Source organism: Aythya ferina, assembly GCF_964211825.1.
Source record: "Aythya ferina genome assembly, chromosome: 18".
NCBI classification, from domain to species: Eukaryota; Metazoa; Chordata; class Aves; order Anseriformes; family Anatidae; genus Aythya; species Aythya ferina.
This window is the reverse complement of record NC_140317.1, coordinates 7,036,235-7,056,217: the sequence shown is the minus strand read 5'-3', so window position 1 is coordinate 7,056,217 and position 19,983 is coordinate 7,036,235. Positions and strand designations below refer to the sequence as shown.

The 19,983-nt window shown below is 41.2% G+C and overlaps 2 protein-coding genes across 3 annotated transcripts in view; one reads left to right on the top strand and one right to left on the bottom strand.

The window, feature by feature from the left end:
• The window catches only part of SUZ12 (SUZ12 polycomb repressive complex 2 subunit), a 26,896-nt gene extending 21,029 nt beyond the window's left edge, over window positions 1-5,867 (top strand). For both annotated transcript variants that reach the window (XM_084491921.1, XM_084491922.1), the window contains 3 exons: window positions 288-486; window positions 1,000-1,079; window positions 1,395-5,867. In XM_084491921.1, the coding sequence (XP_084348047.1) occupies window positions 288-486; window positions 1,000-1,079; window positions 1,395-1,740 (625 nt within the window). In that variant the 3' untranslated portion in view covers window positions 1,741-5,867. The remainder of the gene's footprint in view (window positions 1-287; window positions 487-999; window positions 1,080-1,394) is intronic.
• Window positions 5,692-19,983, bottom strand: CRLF3 (cytokine receptor like factor 3). Its single transcript, XM_084491931.1, has 8 exons — window positions 19,842-19,983; window positions 17,822-18,029; window positions 15,856-15,943; window positions 15,212-15,389; window positions 13,492-13,714; window positions 12,682-12,814; window positions 9,110-9,222; window positions 5,692-8,799 (listed from the first exon to the last, which is right to left on the bottom strand). The coding sequence occupies exons 1-8, from the start codon at window positions 19,962-19,964 to the stop codon at window positions 8,546-8,548; spliced, it is 1,320 nt and encodes a 439-aa protein (XP_084348057.1). The 5' UTR covers window positions 19,965-19,983; the 3' UTR covers window positions 5,692-8,545.

Sequence of the window (19,983 nt, the reverse complement as noted above, 5' to 3'; positions counted from 1 at the left end):
ATCCTTTAAGTTGAGGCATCCATCAACACAAGAACTTGTTTTTGTAAACTGCCTCATCCTAAAACTTCCCTTGCCCAAAAGATTGAGTGCATCTTTTTCTTAGGGAGGGGTTGTGAGTTGGATTTGTTTTTTTGTTTTTGTTTTATGGCATGTATTTCTTTGCTGGTGATTTTTTCCTGAACACTTCTGTAAACTGGAGCCTAAAAGAAATCTGTATTAATTACCATACTTAGCATTTGTATGTTTGATTTAGTAGTTGAAAGCAGTTACTTGTTTCCTTCTGCTAGGCCAAAGCGTACGAAAGCAAGTATGTCAGAATTCCTTGAATCTGAAGATGGAGAAGTAGAACAGCAGCGAACATATAGCAGTGGGCACAATCGGTTATATTTCCACAGTGACACATGTTTACCTCTCCGTCCACAAGAAATGGAAGTAGACAGCGAGGATGAAAAGGACCCTGAATGGCTACGGGAGAAAACCATTACTGTAATTATCCCATTTATACAAAACTACTTTCAATGGGTTGTGGTTTTTAAATGATGAGCTGAGTTGTTTGGGGAACAAATAGGGTACATGTTGTGAAAATGATGTATTTATTTTGAGAGTAAGTAGAAAATGTTGTGATGCTCTGCCACTAACGATGTAAATTAATGGATTCAAAGTTTTTATTTTCAAGTACATCTTCGGTTGCAATGCTAGCTCAGTCTACATGGGTCCTAACAAGTTTTCTTTGTTATTTGTGGCTGTTTCTCCTTGAAAGAGGAGGTGCTGGTGATACAGGAGTACAGTGCTGTGTATATAATATGAAAATAATTTATCACAGATCTCTATTTGATCTGACTGCAGTTCCAGAACTTCTTAACAGTAGTCACTTCTGTGATGTATACGTGACACAAGTTGACTGTAGCTGTACTTTAACCGCTTGTCAGTGGACATACAGTTTTCTCATGTCATGTTTTCTTCTCTTTTTGTCCTTTCTCTACTCCTTTATGTTTTCAGCAAATTGAAGAATTCTCTGATGTTAACGAAGGAGAGAAAGAAGTGATGAAATTATGGAATCTTCATGTTATGAAGCACGGGTATGTTATGATAAACTTTTTTTGACACAAATTATATAGATTTGGTTGACTGTTCTGCATTGTAATTCACTAAGCACTTAAAATTCAGTGCTTAGAAATGGATTGTTAAAGGATGAGTTGGGAGTAAGTTTTCTGTGAAGCTTTAAAAAGTTCTTGGGCCTACTAGTTCTTCAGCTTTGAAAATAATGAAAAAAAATGCAGATGTTGAGATTTATATAATAGTCTGTGCAGTTACCCTGCAACAGTGTTTATCAATGTCTCTTTTTGCTTTTGAAAATGTTCTACTTGGATAATGACGGATTTCTAATTTGGCAGGTTTATTGCTGACAATCAAATGAATCATGCCTGTATGCTGTTTGTTGAAAATTACGGACAAAAAATAATTAAGAAGAACTTGTGTCGAAACTTCATGCTACATCTGGTCAGCATGCATGACTTTAACCTCATCAGCATAATGTCAATAGACAAAGCTGTTGCCAGGCTCCGAGAGATGCAGCAGAAGTTAGAGAAAGGAGAATCAGCCTCCCCAACAGATGAGGAATCTTCTGAGGAACAGAGTGGGACAACAAATGGATATAGTGAAAATAATATGAGAGAGAGAATTTCAGAAATGGATAGCATCTCAGGTGTCACAAAACAGAGCAAGAAACAAAAGCTCTGAAGTCAAAAGTCAAATTGCATTCAACGGACAAGCATTGAAGTGACATTCTAGGGTGCATGAGCTCTATAAAGAATTACACACAAAAAATACAGAGATTCCAAACAGGCACTGCTGGATGGAAATAAATGATTTCAACAAGGATATTGTTTTAACAGGGTTCCTATTCAGTTAATTATGCAAGTACTACATGTATATCGGTTTTGGTGATGTAATGACAATATAAGAGTCTGAGCATGAAGAGCAATATGAAAATCTTTTTGTAATTTTAGTAATTAGTGTCTTAAGAACTTTATGGAATTTACATAATTTAAGTATATGTAAAACAGTTTTTATATTAAGATTTTTGCATCTGTATCTGGCTGTTTTTCCTACCATGAAGTTGTGAAACATTGGGGAAAGGGGTTTGGGATACAGTTTCTGCTTTTCTTATTTAGAAGTTCTCCAGTTAGCTTTTTGTGAAAATAACGTCTCACTATTTAAAGTTTAACCTTGATCCTTGTATTTGAAATCATTTATCGATTGATCATAATTGCAAATTTATTTTACACTAAAATTTTGAAAGTTGGCAAACTTAGCACTTCCTTTGTCTTGTGCCTGTTTGGAAAGATCTTGGCTTTTCATGTTGCAGACACAGTGAAGTACCACCGTGGCTTTTTGAGGTTACCAGCAGTTTGGTTTTCATGGATAATTCTGATGTATTGATCACACAGTGTACCATTTTAAACTTGAACATTAGCTCCTTTTATATTTTTATTACGCATTTACACAGCTACACAAACTACTTGATGTAAACCCTTTTTACTGGGGTTCTGCATCATAGCGTGCCATGCTAAAGCCGAGAGTCTATAGTCAGTATGTAGGCATTACGTCAATTAACTTCTTTTGAAGTTTATGCCTGCTGTTTTGCCTGAGTACAGACTGCAAGTCCAGGCCATAGGTTTAGCTTTGGCTTTTGAGATGCCACTCTTGAGGGAAAAATGCACTGTAAAATTGGACCAGAAAATGTGTTGCACTTCTTATGCAAGTATTCTGTGATGTATTGTATTCAATACAGATACTAAGATGCTGACTAAACTATATTTGAGCAGTTTTGCACTGCTGTTAACACATTTTATGCATACGTTTACAGATTTTTTCCAATGGAAAGTGGTTTCACTACTGGTACAGTATCAGCACCGAAGGGTTTATTCCAGCAAGCACTGTGGTTGAGTGACATCACCTCAATTTTTTATTATCCTTAAAATATTGCATTTTTCATATTCTTTATTTATAAAGGAACAATGCTGCTGTAAATACAGGTATTTTTAATTTTTTATTTCATTCCATCACCATGAGATGCAGTTCCCTATTTGTTTAAGGGGTATATAAGCTTTCTAATGGTGTCTTCAGAAATTTATAAAATGTAAATACTGATTTTGATGGTCCTTAAGATGTGTTTAACTGTGAGACTATTTAACTAATGGTGTGGATGTGATTTGTCATCCAGTATTAAGTTCTTAGTCACTGATTTTGTGTACAAAATAGGAAAGAGGGAAACTGCAGCTTTCATTACAAACTTCTTGAATTTGCCAGCTCTCTGAGTTTTAGCAAACTCTAATTATGCCTCTGGATAGTACATCAAGCATTTCTCTCTGGCTTTAATTCGCTAAAGCTGTGCACATATGTAAAAAAAAATAGATTATTTTAGGGGAGATGTAGTTCTAGAATTATTGCTTATGTCATTTCTTAAGCAGTTATGCTCTTAATGCTTAAAAGAAGGCTAGCATTGTTTGCACAAAAAGTTGGTGATCCCCCCAAAAAACAGTAATGAAATTACTTCTGTCCAGTAAACTTTGTATGTCATGTCAATTTATAATAAAAGCTGAAAAAATCCCTTTGTTTTCTATTTATAAAGATGCCTTTTCTATATGTACCTTTGAGAGATTTTGAAGATATCGTGTAAGCTGGTTAAAAATTTGAATGGTACAGTAGATATTTAAAAAAAAAAAAACACACAAAAACAAAACAACGAAAAAGTTCAGTTGTTTAAATGAACCATTGTTTTTACATTAAATGTTTTATTTGAAATCGGCTTTTGTACATAAAGTTCAGTAATATAAAATCTGCCATGATGGTTGTCCAGTCATTTTGTGTGTATGTAAAACGGCCACTAGGAGCATCTCGTGTAACTTAATCTTCTGCTTGTCTGTTTAACTTTAGATTCACGTGTTTCCTGTGCTGCATAAAAGTAGCTAAGTATCTGTCCAGTCTTTTCATTGTATGTAAGGTATTGCCATAAATTACCAGATTTTGGCTATAAGAACTTTAATTCTCTTCTTTTGGGGTTAGAAGTGAGTACCTGAGACAAGTTGTGTGTCACTGTTTAGAACTGTAATTTTTGTAACTGAGGAAAAACTGTGTGAATGAAGCATATTGCTCAATGTTTTAGTTACAAAATGTCTTTTTATGTACAAGTGGTTAATGTTTCAAACATCTTATGAACTTTATTTGGAGCAGAGTTTAAATTGCTATCAGTTTAAAACTGCTTCTGGTATTATGGAGGATGGGTACTGCAGAAAGAAGCAAGGAAGGAATTGCACTGCTCAGCAGAACAGTGGCTGTTGAATAGCTGATGCTGAATACCTTTTTCCATGTTTAAAATAATTCATATAATGAATACAGAATGACAGCTAGATTTAGTAAACTGTACTGCGCTTGTCCAGTATACCATTTTTTCCTAAAACTGGCACAGTCCTAATCTAGCCTTCAGTATGTTCATGGCAGATTTTTATGGTACTTTATAGTTGGTGGTCACTTAAACACACCTGGTCTGTAAACCCCAAGTTGGAACCTTTGACTAATGTTAAGTTCAGTGCATTAAATGCCACAGTCAAAATTGTTATATGAATTTGTTAACTTTAAGTGTGCATTGCTTTGAGCGTTTTGACTGTAGTTACCGTTTTGTCTCTTGAGATACTGTCAGGTGGGGTAGGAAGGTAGAGATTCACTGCCTGGAATGGAGCAGTCACAATTTGAACAGTGCTCTTTACTATGTTAAAGTAATCACTTAACAAACAAAACCAGCAATTTTATTTCTACTTTGAGAATGTAGAAGCCATTCTGTGAGGACAAATTTGACAATGTTCAAAATGAAGTGTTTCTGAATTCACAGAACAGTTTGGTGCCATCATCAACCAGTGTTGGGACGAACGTGTTGCTGTTAGACCAGCTCCTGTTTATAAATCTGCTCTTCCATGCTGACACAACCAAGAAAACAAGAGTTTTTGATGAAGTAGGTAAGTCTTTCCTTCCAAGACTGTTACCCGTTGTTCCTAAGTTGCTTGATTTAAGACTGAAGCTGTACTCTTTAGGACAAATACTCTACAACTTAAGAAGTAGGTAGTTGATATGAATGTTGTATTTGAGAGGAAGTTACCCTGACAGCTACCTTATTTACTGGTTTCATGAGTTATGTTCCATTCAAAAGACACCAAAGAAAGGGAGCAGGCTGCAGATAAAACAGAACTAAGGGAGTAAGAAAAACTTTTAATTCAACATGGACCTAACTTGAAGAGGATCAAACACCCACTTCTTGGTTATCAGTAATGGTAGCCAAAATCTACTTTGTAGATGATTTGCAACATTTAATGTAACTAAAGAAATGTAAGCAGTAAACTAAAGACATGTTAGTAAGATTGAATATTGAGGGAAGTAGTGAGAAATGCTTTCACTAATAAAGCAAGAAAAATATTTTTGTAAGAGATGTCAGTTTAGATCTAAACTACATGAAAGTAAACAATTGCTCAAAGAATATACAGGACTTATGAGAAACAAGATGAAAATGAGGAAAAATTGAGGAGCTCTTATTAAGACAGATGCAATGCTACAGAATGCATTTATATTCTTGTTAGGTGAACTCAGTGGTTCCCCACTTTTATGCCCCAATCAACAATTTACTACAACATACACAGCTGTGGGATAAAACTTTATTTAAAAAAAATCAAATTTCACTTGACACAAATGTCTCAGTTTTGAGGTAAGAGAATGTACAAGCTTCAGAAAACAACTTTCAGGATTTCATAGGCAGTTAACGCTCTTAGAGTCTTGCAAGGCTCCAATAGCTAGAGGTGAAAAACTGTAAAGGATGTGCCAAGTCTTCTATCTAGCTGAATGCTGCTGTGAAAGAATGGAGCTTAACCCTTTTTTTAATCCAAGCTTATGTTGGTTCTTTATATACCTTGTTTTCTTACTCAGGTCTTGCCCTGAGATTCTTCACCCCTCCCAGGTTTGAGATATGCTTCTCCTAAGAGGTGGTTGTACAGTACCTAATTTGTGATCTGGGCAGCTAGTCTTATGTTTAGTTAGAAATACAAAATTGGCAAGCTGGCCCTGTTCAAGATGCAACTTAAAAATTTATGTCAGAAGAACTATTTAGTCTATTGCCATCTTCAGCTCTCAAGGGGAACAGTAGGGGCCTCCTGGGTAGCCCTTCACAGTCATCTTAAGCTGCTTTCTGTGTATATGCCGAACAAACTGACGAGGCATTACCATCTCTGGAAGTACCTGAATTCAAGACTTTAAGTTTCATGATCTATTATGCTGGTAAATATCCTGCAGAATCAAGTCTGACTAGGCCCTCCAAAAGCAGGTGAAGAGGTACCTGAGCTGCTTATTCCTCAGAAATGTAGATATTCACTATTTTAATTTCCATACGGTAAAAGTACTGAGTTACAACTAGTACCTGACACCTGAAGTCTTACTAATAAAACTACCAGCACTACTAATTGGAGCAAGATTCAAGTTGGCTGCTGGCTGGAGTGCCAGCCTGATCCCCTAAACACAACTGACAGTTTGATCATCTACTTGACTTTCACAGCTATAACATAAGAACTGTATTCAAGATGTGACAGCTGGGATACAGCACAATTTTGACAACACTCGTCACAATAATTCAAAGGAATTTGAAGTATAGGATATGGTAAAAGTGAAATAGTTACACTTGATTAACTGAGAATGCTGCAGCTATTTCCTTGCTAGCACAGAAGAATAATAAACCTGTGGGTGTCCAGTCTTTCCTCCTTCCTTCATGTTTTATAATACATTCTAATTAATTCTATATGTTTTTTCAATTCCTCTGAAACTTCTCAATTTTTTTTCTTGTAAATGGTAAAAATATTAGCTGTCATTATCTTCTGGAATTCATGTACCCCTACTACCAATGCTTGGGGCAAAATGCAGGCAGGACAACTCATTTTTGTACTGACAATTTGAATGGGGAGTATTAATACACTGTAATGAAACTTATGCTAGCATAAAGGGATAATATAGTATGTTGAAAGTGGTGAAAAAGGGCAGGGTGATTGTCTAGGTTTTATAAAAAGAACTTGCCCCTCTAACATGTTGAAATGTATATTTTTAATTGAACTTAATGCAATGAAAACCTTTTTTAAGGGCCTCAATGAGCATTACTTTAAAGAATACTTTAAATGCAGTTTCATCTTTTGACCAGGAATAGTCCATGTGACAAGCTCATTATAAATCTTATTCCCCTCTTAAGGGGAATACTGGTAACTTTATGTAGATTTTAAATTACTGCCTAGTACTTTTTTATCCCATCCTACTACAGTGAGAAGAGAGCTAAACTAGCACCACACTGTACTCTGCTTTGACTGCCACAGGTTAAATCTACCAGCAGTGTCTGCCTTAGGCCCTTCTCTGTTACCTCCTAACTTGCACCTCCAGCTGCAGTCCCAGCTTGCTCAGACAGCACGCCACTGTGTGTGGCCTCAGCTGGCTGCAGTGGCTGCACCAGCAGCAAGGGAGGCCTTGTACTCCCCTGTAATAGTATGAGTGAACAGCTGGGATTTCTAGGAGTCCTGTACAGCAGAAAACCACCTCAAGGTCACTATTGCTGGGACAGCAGAAAGTTGCCTCTGCATCTTAACACGGCTCTGTGAGGAATCATGGCTGCCCTCCGCATGTCATACTTCAGCATGACACCGCCCAGACATCAGCTACAAAGTAAAATATAACTAGGAAAGACATTCAGACCAGAGAAGGATAACTGTCCAGCTGTGGGCATTGGTCTAATGTGAGACAAGTGTTAGCATTAAGTTGAGGATGTAAGCACCACCCTGCAACTACTCTAGAAAATCTATTCTAAGATACAGGGAACAGTTCAAGAAATACATGGAAGTAAGGCACTTAGATAAAACCAAGTCATTTAACAGACTGGGTACATATCTGAACAAACACCATGGCTCAGACATCCTTGTTTTGGGGGAAATGAACAGTACCGTGGCATGGAAGAAACTGTGGTTGCATGCAGAACCCACTATCCGTTCATATTATTAAGGCAGCATTGTGTACAAGGAAGCATAGCAAGGCATCACTGCTCTAAATACTTTGCTCTTTTTATGAGTGGTATAAATAAAGCTTTGGTCCATTACCTCCAACCCCCTAACGTTTATAGGCTTATTTCACAGAACAGCAGCATTAAGCAAAGTTAATTTCATACAATAAGCGTACCCTGAGACTAGAGTACAACAAAATACTGACAAAACTCAAGTCTGGAGGAAAAAAAAAAAAAAAAAAGGGTAAAGTCTTATGGACTTGCTTAAATTAATGTCTACACCAATGCCTGTTTCGCTTTTTCCAGAGTAAAAAACCCAATGTTTCACAACTTTTTTTGAAATGAATCCAGTAGGAAGTACAATATAGCGGAGTTCAAGTAGTACAAAGATTGTTGGTATCAAACAGCTGGAAATCCAGCTTTTGACATTACAGAGTATAGCAAGAACAAGAATCCCTTCACTCACATGAGCTGCTAAAACACCAGAACTTTCCAGCCTGGGTATGAAAACGAACATCCAAAATACAAAGAGACACAGCACTGATCCAGTACCCAGTCAAAGACCACTTCCCTGTTGTTAGAGCTAATGGTTACTCTAAGCTTGAAGTTTCCTCCCTCATTGCTGGAAGGTCCTAACTGCACAACTTCCATGTCAAATGTCACAGTTGATCCAGAAGTAACAGCAGGCAGTTGGTTTGTCATCTCTTTTCCATTTACAAACACTGCCCCTGAAACAGTCAAGGTATCAAACATTATTTCTCATTTTCTATACATACCAACATGCAAGGCTGCCTGTGTTTGGCAGGCAAGTAGAAACTAAAGGCAATCCTGTCACATTGCTTTTTGTCACATCAAACAGGTTGCAGTAACTGCATGCAGGAGATCCATGATCTCACCAAAGATGGTAACTGCATGAGCAGCGTACACACAACGTGGGTGAAGTTGTTTGTGTATTATCCAGGGATAAAAAGGACTAGGGACTGCAGTATTTGGGGAAGAAAAAAAAAAACACATTCTTCAGTTATGTGATTGACTCACCATTTGTGCTAATACACACAGCCTTGTCCCGCTGCAAAGAATCGTAGCCATTCTGCTGCTCCACACACACTCCCAGGCTGTCTCGTCTGTCTGGCTGTCCCACGGTTTCAATTCTACCAAGCAAAAAGTCAGGTCAAACCCTGAAGCTTTACACAAAAGCATACAATGAAATTCCCAGTAACACCCTGTCATGTAAGACTTCTGCACTGTGCTCTAGGGCTTTCACCAAATTCATTGGGCTCTTCCAGCTGAGTAAGGGTGCTTCTGTATCTGGGTGTTTTCTCATGTACTGCCTTTTCTGAAAGGTGCTAAACCATGGTTTTGGGAGAGCCTGAGTGACTCAGGAAACTCAACTGGTCTTTTCTAGGAAGTAAAGCGATGGTTATTTTCTGTACAGTTTAAGAGAGGGAGAAGCACTGATCCTCAGTTGTTGTCAAACAACAGGAAACCCCAAGCAGAAGCTTTTAAGAACTGAAAATTAAACTGGGCAGTAGGCTGGCACACAATGAGTTAACCCTGTCAAGACAAACAGGGAAGATAAAATTGGAACCATGTTTTACTGCTGCACTCTGTTAGGTTTTTCAGTCTCCTGGGAATATCACTAAGATAGCAAGAGCCTTGTGCTGTAAAGCAAAACAAAATTAAAAGTTAAAATATCCAAGAATCTTTTAATTTGGAAATGATCCACAATGCTTTCCCAAAACAACTTCAAATGAGAAATTGAATTAATTTTGGTACCCTAATCTAGATTTTAAACTTTGAGTTACTGGTAAAGTTTTATAAACAGCTATGTTATAAACAGCAAAGCCTTTGTGCACAAGGTAATGTTAATTCATTCCATCCCTAGTTAAAGGAGCTTTTCTTGAGATTTCTGTCAGTACAAACACTTACTTCCAACCCACAAATTACAAAAAAAAAAAAAAAAAAGAAAAAAGGCGTAGTTATAGACCCATTAAAAAGTAAGAATTCTATCCTATCAATCTGCACCCACACTTACTCATTTTTGTACACCCTTTTCTGCAGAGCACTGTGAAAGTAACCTGGATCAGCAGCAGCAGAAAGAAAAAACGATGACACAAGCAGCAGGACAGCAATACTGTGAGGTAGGAGCAATGGTACCCCCAGACTGGGATCATTTACACAGCAGCCAGTCTAGGACCAACTGAACTGTTTAGGTTCAGCTCTCTCAGTGAATCCAGGCTGAGGCCATGTTTTGCATCATGCACTTCTGTATTGATCACATCCAGGCTTTCCAGCATCATTACACCACCATCCTTAACCCCTAGAGAGCCAATACCAAACCTTCCTTACACCATAAAGAGGAAGCACAACACGATTGCCCAAGACAAGGGCCAACCACACAGATCTCCCATGGCCTTCCCTCCCTCGCATGGAAAAGAAGGCCAGGATATGGCATAGATCACCATTCCTCTCCTTACCTGGTTTTGTTTTTACAGTGATAAATAAATAGCCAGCTCAAGAACAGTACAGAGCATCACTACACAGCCTCCTAAGCTTTGCTTTACTGGACCGATCTTTCCTACAACATTAACAAAGTTTTCCAGCCTTTATGATCTTTAAGGACTTAAAATTTGTTTACATGGTAGGAACAATGCTCAGTGGAACACCATTCAAATCCCCTTCACTGCTTCCAGTGCTGCAGAGCAAATGACTTTGCCCCAGTCACTGCATATACGCACTGAAACAGTTCAACCACCATCAGTTTCCATTTGTCTCAGAGCACAGAGAAGTAAATCTATGGGTGATCACACACACTTCCTTTTAATAGCTTTAAGGAGAGTTGTGGTGGGCTCCTGGCAGCCCAATCTTCACACTGCCTCTGCTGGATGTCCTCAAATCAGCACCCTGCCCAGACTGGCTGTGGCTCCCTACTGCAAGCGGAAACTTCAGAGACAGCTGCAGAGCTGGTCCCTGGGGAGAAATGTCACCTTCCCAAGGGCAGCTCCCTGAAGGCTGCAGAGAAACAGGATGAGTCTTGACTTAAAGCAACGCTCTTTTCCTCCAACTAGTCCAAATGCCTTACCTCAGAGGATAACTAAAGCAGTCTATCTTTTAAAAACAGATACAAAGCACTGCATTTATTACAGCTTCACTTTTCACTGATGAGATATTCCTGTGTCCTGAATGCACTGGAAGAATACAAAGCTGCTTCATAAACATCTGTAACGTGAACCTCGCTTACTTGGTTTGCTCTGCAACCCACTTATCCCCTTGTGAATATAGTTTTGTTTCAACAGATGGAGAAACCAAGCACCAAATATTACATCTCACAGCTTAGCAAAATCTTACACACTCTGAAACAGGAAGCTACTCTCCAGCCTTGGAAAAGGAACACAACCGATTTGTCAGGTTGTCTTCAATCGTAACATTCATGTCATTACAATTCTCAAGGACACGTGCTTGTTGCTGCTCTGCCATCCTGAAACAATCTCATCTTGGAGAGAAGTCCACAACACTAAACTGTAAAGATTTTCATGTGTTACCAATAGAGAAAGATAAAAGGATGTTGGTCTGAAACAGAACCAAGGAAAACCTCAAAGTTCTGCCTTTAATTTCACAGGCACTTCTGAGCCAAAAGATGTTACATCTACCAACAGATTTCAAATGAAAGCTTCGGGTCTTTTTATCCTATCCCAGACAGGACAACTGAATACATCCTCATGCTACAACCATCTCAAGTTAAGATAATTTATCAGGAAGGGAGAAATGACACACCGTGTTACAAAAAGTATCATGAACAACGCCCTTAAATTATCTTTGGGGGTTGCCTACTGTACAGCAAGTAGTTTTATTTAACCAAGAGAAAGATGAAATAAAGCTTCAGAGTCTCTGAGGTCTGTAACTACAGCTGACAAACCCATAAGGAAGTTCCTCACACCCAGTTAAACAGTGTTATCTCGGGAAAATGACTACAGGCAGCAGAGCTGCCAAAGTTTTTAATTACATTCTGTATCAAATGTAAAGCTTGAATTTCACAAGATATCTTTTCCAATCAAGACCTTCTAATGCCAGGAGTCTGCTGAGCAATAATTATCTCAGAGGTTAAAGACAGTGGTGCCAGACTGTCAACGTTATCTGTCTTGAAAAAACATGCATTTTCCCATCCAATGTCATCAAAATGTGGATAGTCTGGGAAGAAAAGAACCCACTGGCTAAAGAACCCACTGGCTAAAAAGACTCAATGGAAAGTCTCCACTGACTTCTAGCAAGCCAGTAAGAGATGCTACAAAACAACAGAAAACTCCGTGTTCCACAGATTTGCTCACCATGGGCTATATTTCACTTTCCCTCAGGAGTTCACTCTAGTCTGTGCTAGATAGGTGCAGGTCCTACAAAAACATCAGGTGTTCTCCTAGAGTTGGGAAGCAGAAGTAATGAAAAAGATGTTCAGACTTCACACAGACATGATATCTTAATTTGGTCTGAGCTAATACAGAATTCAAACACGTATCATGACTCAGGTTTACATACAATTACGATAAAACAGACGAGAGAAGGAATTTCAGTTCACAGTAGGTGCACCGGACAAAAGCTATCAAGAAAGTACTTGCCTGAATGTTAACGTTTGCCCACAGAAATAAGTAGGAGCTTTGGAGTAGAGCACACCACATGACTGAGAATCATTTCGAAGTGCTATGTTTCTTCGACTGCTCAGGCTGTAACCCTCCAAACCAGTTGTCCATTCTTCAAAGAAAAAAGAAATAGAAGCATGGACTTCAATTAGACTAGTTACAGTCCGTGCAAAATACTGTCAGTTGCAATGTCCACTCAGTTTACCTCATATGAAGCTTAAGCTAAGTAAAGAACAGGGGCTGTTTTTGCTTTCTTCTGATGGAGAGATTTCTTTTCCAAATCCGTTATAATCACAGAATATATTTTCCAGCTCACAGGGTTTGCCAGAAGTTTACTCTGTGCTGCAATCCCTGTGAAGTCATCTTGCAGGCAAAAGAAAACCTGTGACCCACTGCATTTACAAAACTGAAAGTGAAGATGAAATTGAGGTTTTCTCTCAATACAAGATAACTTGGTCATCAAAGAATTTTTAGGAAGGGAGGAGACAAGGGGAAAAAGATCTTGACTTCTGGCCTGCAAGCACTGTCTCAGAGATGGTTTCCAAGGCTAAGCACTAAGCTGCCTGCTGGAACAGCTCACTGCCTCTCGCACTACCAAGCTGAAATCCAAATTCAGCAAAGAGTAACTTCTAGTATGAAGGAACAGATAGCTCATCATATATCACACCTGTATCATAGGTAAGGAAACCCCACCACTGCACAAAAAGCAGCTCCATTCAACTATGGACCTTCAGGAGCACTATGCTGATGACAGAATTAAGATGAAGACGAACAGCAAGGAAACAGTACCATGGGGCACTAGCGTGGTGCGGCCGATCTGAGGAACACTCCATGGACTCCACTCTTGCCGTCCATCTCCTCGGGCACAGACTCTGAACTGGTAATCGACATTAGGATCAATGTGCAGTACTATGAACTCTGTCTCTGAGCCAACATACACATCTTCAAAGTGACTGGCAGTGCTCTTACGATATTGCAGTCTGTAATCTTGTGGTACAAAGTCATCGTCCACCTAGAGAAACACGTATTACATTAATATGTAATTAATGTGTGACCCTGCCCTTTTTTTGCCTTCCACCTCTGAAGCAGCACACATTAGGGTCATATTGCAGACTGTCAGCAGAGGCAATTCAGGGTAACAAGGTATTAAAGAGCAGAAAGCACGCCTTATAGAAAATAAAATCAGTCTCCAAAACAACTAATAATAAAAAAAAAAATTGATCACAGCTTAGAAGTAGCTACAGAAGGAACAACGCAGAGCTTATCAGCTTATCAGTCTAGCAGAGACATAACAAGATCCTTAAGCAAAAGCTGAAGACAAATTTGGAGACAAAATTCAGTGCCAACTTTTAACAGCAAGAAGAGTTCACAGTTACCCTTCATAATCCGTTCCAGGGAAAAACTTCCAATTCTTTGATATCTCTAAGTCAAAGGAGTGTTTTTTCCCCCCCCCACAAAAGCTCTACTATCACTCAAACAACCAAATTCAGGAACTCTTTATAACACAGAAAAATGAGACTACATGTTACAATCGTGCCTATGCTTTCACACTCTGAATCCACATCCTTTACAAGGTAAGGTGACGAATGCCTGGCTGTTGCTAGAAAAACAAAAGTTTGTTTCGTGCTGCCAAGGAACATAGAGCTGTCCAACAATGACTAAACCACATCAGAACATAGCAATGGTTTACTCAAAAATAGTTCTTGTATATCAAAGAGAGACTCCTTGAGTAGCTAATGCCAATATTAAAATATTTTCTCTTTCTATCCACTCCATTTCCCTAAGAACACAAATGTGTTTAGGTGTAAAAGCCTAACAGAACAGGTTCAGCCTCCTCTGGATGATAATCCTGGGTCTGCTAAAGCATCTTCAAACCGAACCAAAGCACCACCCCAGCAATGAGGTTCAGTCTCAACAACAGCATTTAGCCATTGCTGCCACACAAAAGCAGCACGTGGTTCCACAGCATGAATGGCTTTGTGTGAATCACATCTGTCAGAAACACACCAGGGATCTTTGGTCGTGTTTGTACAACAGCAGCACAGGTGGATTACTCTCTGCTATTTGTTTAGTGGGAAGAGTACGTGGAGGAGGCAGTGCCTGCTTGTCCAGCATCTGGCACTTGTTTAAGCGTGGGAAGGAGGGGCAGCAGTGTTTCCAGCTGTTCCTCCCGACTTTTCCACAGACAGGGAAGGAGACTGCACGGCAGAGGTGCACTCGTGCACTGGCCCTTTCTGCCCGCACATGGAGGCAGGGCACGCAGCAAGAGTCTGAGGCAGAAGTGTCACCATCAGGCAGACACAAGCCTCAGCACCATCCACAACGTCACCAGATTACCTTGCCTTTAAACGAGGCAATTATCATAAAAATACTTTCTGAAGTTTTTAACTACACGCTGGAGTGCACTATTCCCTGAAGGCAGCAGAGAATCCAGAATGAAAGGAGATTTTTCAATTTATTTCAAGAAAGCAAAAGCCTGAATGATTTTCAGCCAGGATATTTTACCTACCTTACACCATCGGACTAAAATACCTCCAGGCTTCTCAACAAATTCCTCTAACTGTACAGGTGGGCGAGATGCTACAGTTCCATGTCTGAATATTTCATTTTTCAGTATGGTAAGAAGGCAGTCATCCAGCTGGGCAGATAAACAAGGCACATCAACCAAGGAGGGCACTTCTGGTAAGCTGAGAAAGGAAGAGTTTGCTGTAATGAAAGGGGCCAGCCTCTACAAATTCATGTTTTGCCCATACACTTGAATCTGTACAAACTTAGCAAAGAGAGAACAGCTGCAGAAATTGGCACGTGCATTTCGAACTTAAAAGGCTCAGAAAACACCCAGCATTTCAGCCCTAACCAAACTGTCTGTTTCTCAGTAAATACTCTGTAACACAGGCTGTTCCACAGGGAGGGGTTTCACCATTGACAAATAAACAGCCGGTATTTCTACAGAACATATGCAGGTTGAAAACTACTCCATTCTGTGGCTGCCAAACCCAAAAAAGCCTATGAAATAAACAGGAGAGAAACAGCTCAGATAAATCTCTTAAAGGAATGGAAGACAGGACTTGTGTTTCAAAGCAGAAAAAATCCCCATGGAGGAGCAGCACATGTGCCACTGCCTCCAACCACCTCAGTGTGACAGTATCTTACCTATCTAGCTGAATATGTAAAGCTTTTTTTGTAAAGTTGCAAAGTTTTTCATTCTGTTGTCCCACATCTCCATGGACTGCACTCTCTCCTGGAATCAAATGGTAGAAATATTACTAATGAGAAAATGTCCAAGTAAGGCATTCTTTGCTTCAAAGAATAACCAGTTCTGACACGAACAGCCAATTAAACATGAAGCTTTCTCAGCACCTTTGCTCGACTCTAAGCTAGAAAATAAAATTACAGTTAACAACATAAAGCCTATCTAGCAACTTCTGAAGCTCTCAAACTTCCCGTAGACACATCCATAGCACGTAATAATTTGCCTCAGGTCTCAAGCAGCAGCAGAACTGGGGTTGGATGCCAGAAATCCCTTTCTCCATCTGCTTTAAAGTAAGAAAAAAGTAAAGCACCTTCACTGAGCAGAAAATCAAAAAGCAGTAGCTTAAAAGTGAAAAATAATTTCACCCATTGCTCTGTTTGCTACAATGTAAGTGGTCAGTATTGTCATAATGAATGAAGTAATCCATGAATTAAAGTCTGGAGATAAACAGAAGTCTTCTCATAAGCTTTCCATATAAAGTCGTGTCCTGCACTTCAGCTTACAGGGATGTATGCTCCATCTATCTGATTTATGGTAATTCACAACATAAGCAAGCTCAGTTCTTTTCCAAATGGAGAATTACAAACATTACAAATCTCTAATGAAAAGCATACGTCATAATTGGCAGCAAGAGATTTAATAAGCATGGAGGCTTAACTCCTCTCTGACTCATGCAATCTCAGCTCACTTTATCGACACGACTGAGCAGTGCCTGTGTGTGTGTGCAGAGACAACAGCGACCCGTGGGATGGGAGACGCGCAGCTAGTCAGATCCTCAGGAGATCTGACAAACCTGTAGAAAGCAGAGGCGATCTTTGTCACCACCCTGTGATTCAGTAACTTGAGATGTAAAATAAAAACAAGGTGATTACCAGCTGTCCCAGAGCTGTGGTGCTGGAAATAAACCAATAAATTAATCCTTAAATATTGTCGCTATTCCTGTGAGCAGGAGGCGCAGCGGTACCAAACCAGCATGTTTTTTAAGCACTAAGCTCACTGCTGAGCGCAAGCTGGTACATTTCCTACCCAAGGGAGGCTGCTCAATACCCTTTAGTTCACAGAACTGAGATCATGTTGAAAGAAAGTTAAAGTTGAGACATGAGAACAATGCAAGGAAACTGCCAACATACTCATGGCTCAGACATGCTCCCAGTAGGTTCTCCAGTCTGGGGAAAACAGTCAAAAGTGACATTCCTTTCTGCCTAGGTATTTAGCATCAGTAGGATACAAACTTACAACAGAATATGTTAGTTCAGGTTGGAAGGAGCGTACAAGTAACTTTCTGCAAGTCCAGAATGTTAGGACAAATGTTTGCTCACTCAGTCTGCACAGTATGTCACTTTGCAAGACAGATATATTCAAATTTTAAATGATTTTATTCCATGATGAGAGCTACTGGACCACAACAGATGAAGTTTATCCTTACAGAGGACAGACATTAAAGCTTATTCACACCTGAAATTCTACTGGACTCAGTTGCTAACTTAGTAAGACCAGAGACATTTTGCTATATGGTACCTGAGATGCATTTTATTTCAAAGTAGCTTGATAAACTCATTCTAGAGTGGTGGAGTGCAGGACACCCCTGCAGCAAGGCACATTTCTAAAAGCAGATACTCCCAGTCCTTAAGAGAAGGCTGCACTGACACACATACATCCTAGGATTGGAGTGAAATATTAAAGCACAAGGTAAAAATTGATCAGCTCCTCAGACTACCCGACTTTTAATCTCTTCTTAACACTTAATTTGAGAGGAGTCCAAAATGAGCCAAGCGTGCCGATGCTAACAGGAACATTTGAGAAAAGACTTTGAAAAGAGACACACTGGAAGGCAGAACTAAGGCTGGGTACTGGGTCCTGCCTTACCTTCCTGGAGCAGATCATCAGCAGTGCTGACTCCGTGCTCTATTAGCTTCTGGCATTCGTCCAGCGGTTTGATGCTCTCTTGTTCTATAGCATCCACTTCCTGCAGCAATGACATCAGTCGCTCATCCAACAGCTTCTTTAGGGTCCCTTTTAAATCGTTAAAGTGTTGCTCGAGTACATCTCTGGTCAGCGTTGCGCTTTCTCTGATCTAAATTCAGGTGACAGGAAAGGAGGACTCAGGATAAAGGCAAAGACCAGGCACGTCTTTTATTGTTCTGAAGCACCTCATCTGCACCTGTGTGTGAAGTCAGCTCTAAAAAAAAGGACACAGGCAGCTAACAAACAAGCTACTGTAGTCATTTAGCACACCTACAGGAGGGAAGGAGGCAAAGAAACTAGCACAGACCAGGGGAAGGGCGTATTAGCACAGCAAATCAAGGTAACTTCTGGGGCTTGAGCTGAATACAACTTGGGTTACTTGTACTTCACTCGAGGAATTCTTGCCAGAAAAGTCTGAATGCTTTGTAGGTCCTCCTGCCCTGCCAGCCCTCACAACCGTTGGGATTCCATTCAAACACCACTCTGCTATCACACACAAGCAATCCTTGGTGGAATGAGGAGACAGCAGACTTTCAGAAGTCTATATAAAACCCCTTTTCCAGACCACATCCCCTCATTAGATTTTTAAGATCTTACTAAAGCTGCTTTTTTTTCAATCCTTTCCAAACAACCACCTTTGAATTTGTCTGTGCTCAGGGTTACAGCATGGGGTGAACAGCAAATCTGATCGGATTCTGGAGGAGCCAGGCCACAGAAGATTCTACAAGTGTTCATAAAATATTGGCACTCACTGAATCTAAGGAAGAAAATGCGTTTGAAAACCCTTGAACTAACACTGCAAAACTCAGAGGCAAAAAAGTTGTTCATATGAAGATGTGTAAGTTACACACACGAGGAAATGCTGCAACATGCATGCTGCCTTACACGTAATTTCTAGATCTTTAGAACTACAGACAACCAACACAGGAAGTTCTCTGGTTAGGTAAAACAAATTTCCTCTTCAAGTAATATTCACGAACCTCTACAGCTGCCGCACAGCTCGGTTTCCCTTCTCTTGCTATTTCAATGCTTCAGAAAAAAGGAAGTGTTCGGCTTTGTGCAGGGGTGGGGTGGAGGAAGGCCGAGCAGCCACTTCTCTAAGCCCGCTACCTCCATTACGTGTGGATACAAATCAAACAAGGCTCGGGGCTTGGGACATACAAGGTCCTGAGCATGCAGCGAAACAAAGCTCTGGGAAATCTCGTCCCATCGGTCCGAAAGGAGAGGACACAGTGTAAGTGCCCTGAAGTGCTTTTCCTATCACCTGCACCCACTGGTCCCCAAGCAACGAAACTTCTGCTACCTGAGCCCCAGCGTAAGGCACTCAGCACTTGGGGACTGGGGGAACCCTTGTGTGGGTGTCGTGTGGCTGCTTCTCCGTGGGCAAACAGCGTGTGGTCATGGGCACGGAGAGCAAGAGCAGAAACAGACGCAGACAAGCGGCCACAGCAGCAAGGAAAACAGGTTCGGTGTCGGTACACGTGGGGTTAGCAGGAGACACCCTGAGACTGCAGCGCCTGGGTTTGGGCAGGCACAGCCAGCCCGGCCACACGCAGCCCGTCCTGCTGAGGAGCTCACAGGGCACGGCTCCTGCCCCCCAGCCCCGGGCACCCCCGGCGGATTTCCAGCGGGTTTCCGCGTGCCGGGCCCGGCTCCAGAGCAGCGGGAGCGCCCCGGTCCCGTCCCGTTACCCCTGGGCTCCCTCAGCGGGGCGCTGGCGGCAGGGCCCCGAGGTGCCGGTGGCTGTGCGGGAGCCGGGCCCCCAGGCGCTGCCCCCGCCCCGCCGGGCACCCCTGGGCCAAGGCGGGTCCCGCCCGCTCCGTGCCCCGGCCGGCCCCGGTACCGGCGGGCAGGGGCAGGGCCCCGCTCGGCAGCGCCCGGTCCGTCCCGGCGCGGCCCCTCCGCCCCCACGGCCCCGCACCTGCTGCCGCGCCTGCTGCAGCCCCCCCAGGCGGTGCCGCAGCTCCCGGCGGTAGCTCCGCGCCGCCTCGATGCTCTCCCGAGCCTCCTGCAGCAGGAGCCGCGCCTCGGCCTCGGCCTCCATCGGCGGCCGCGGCGGGCAG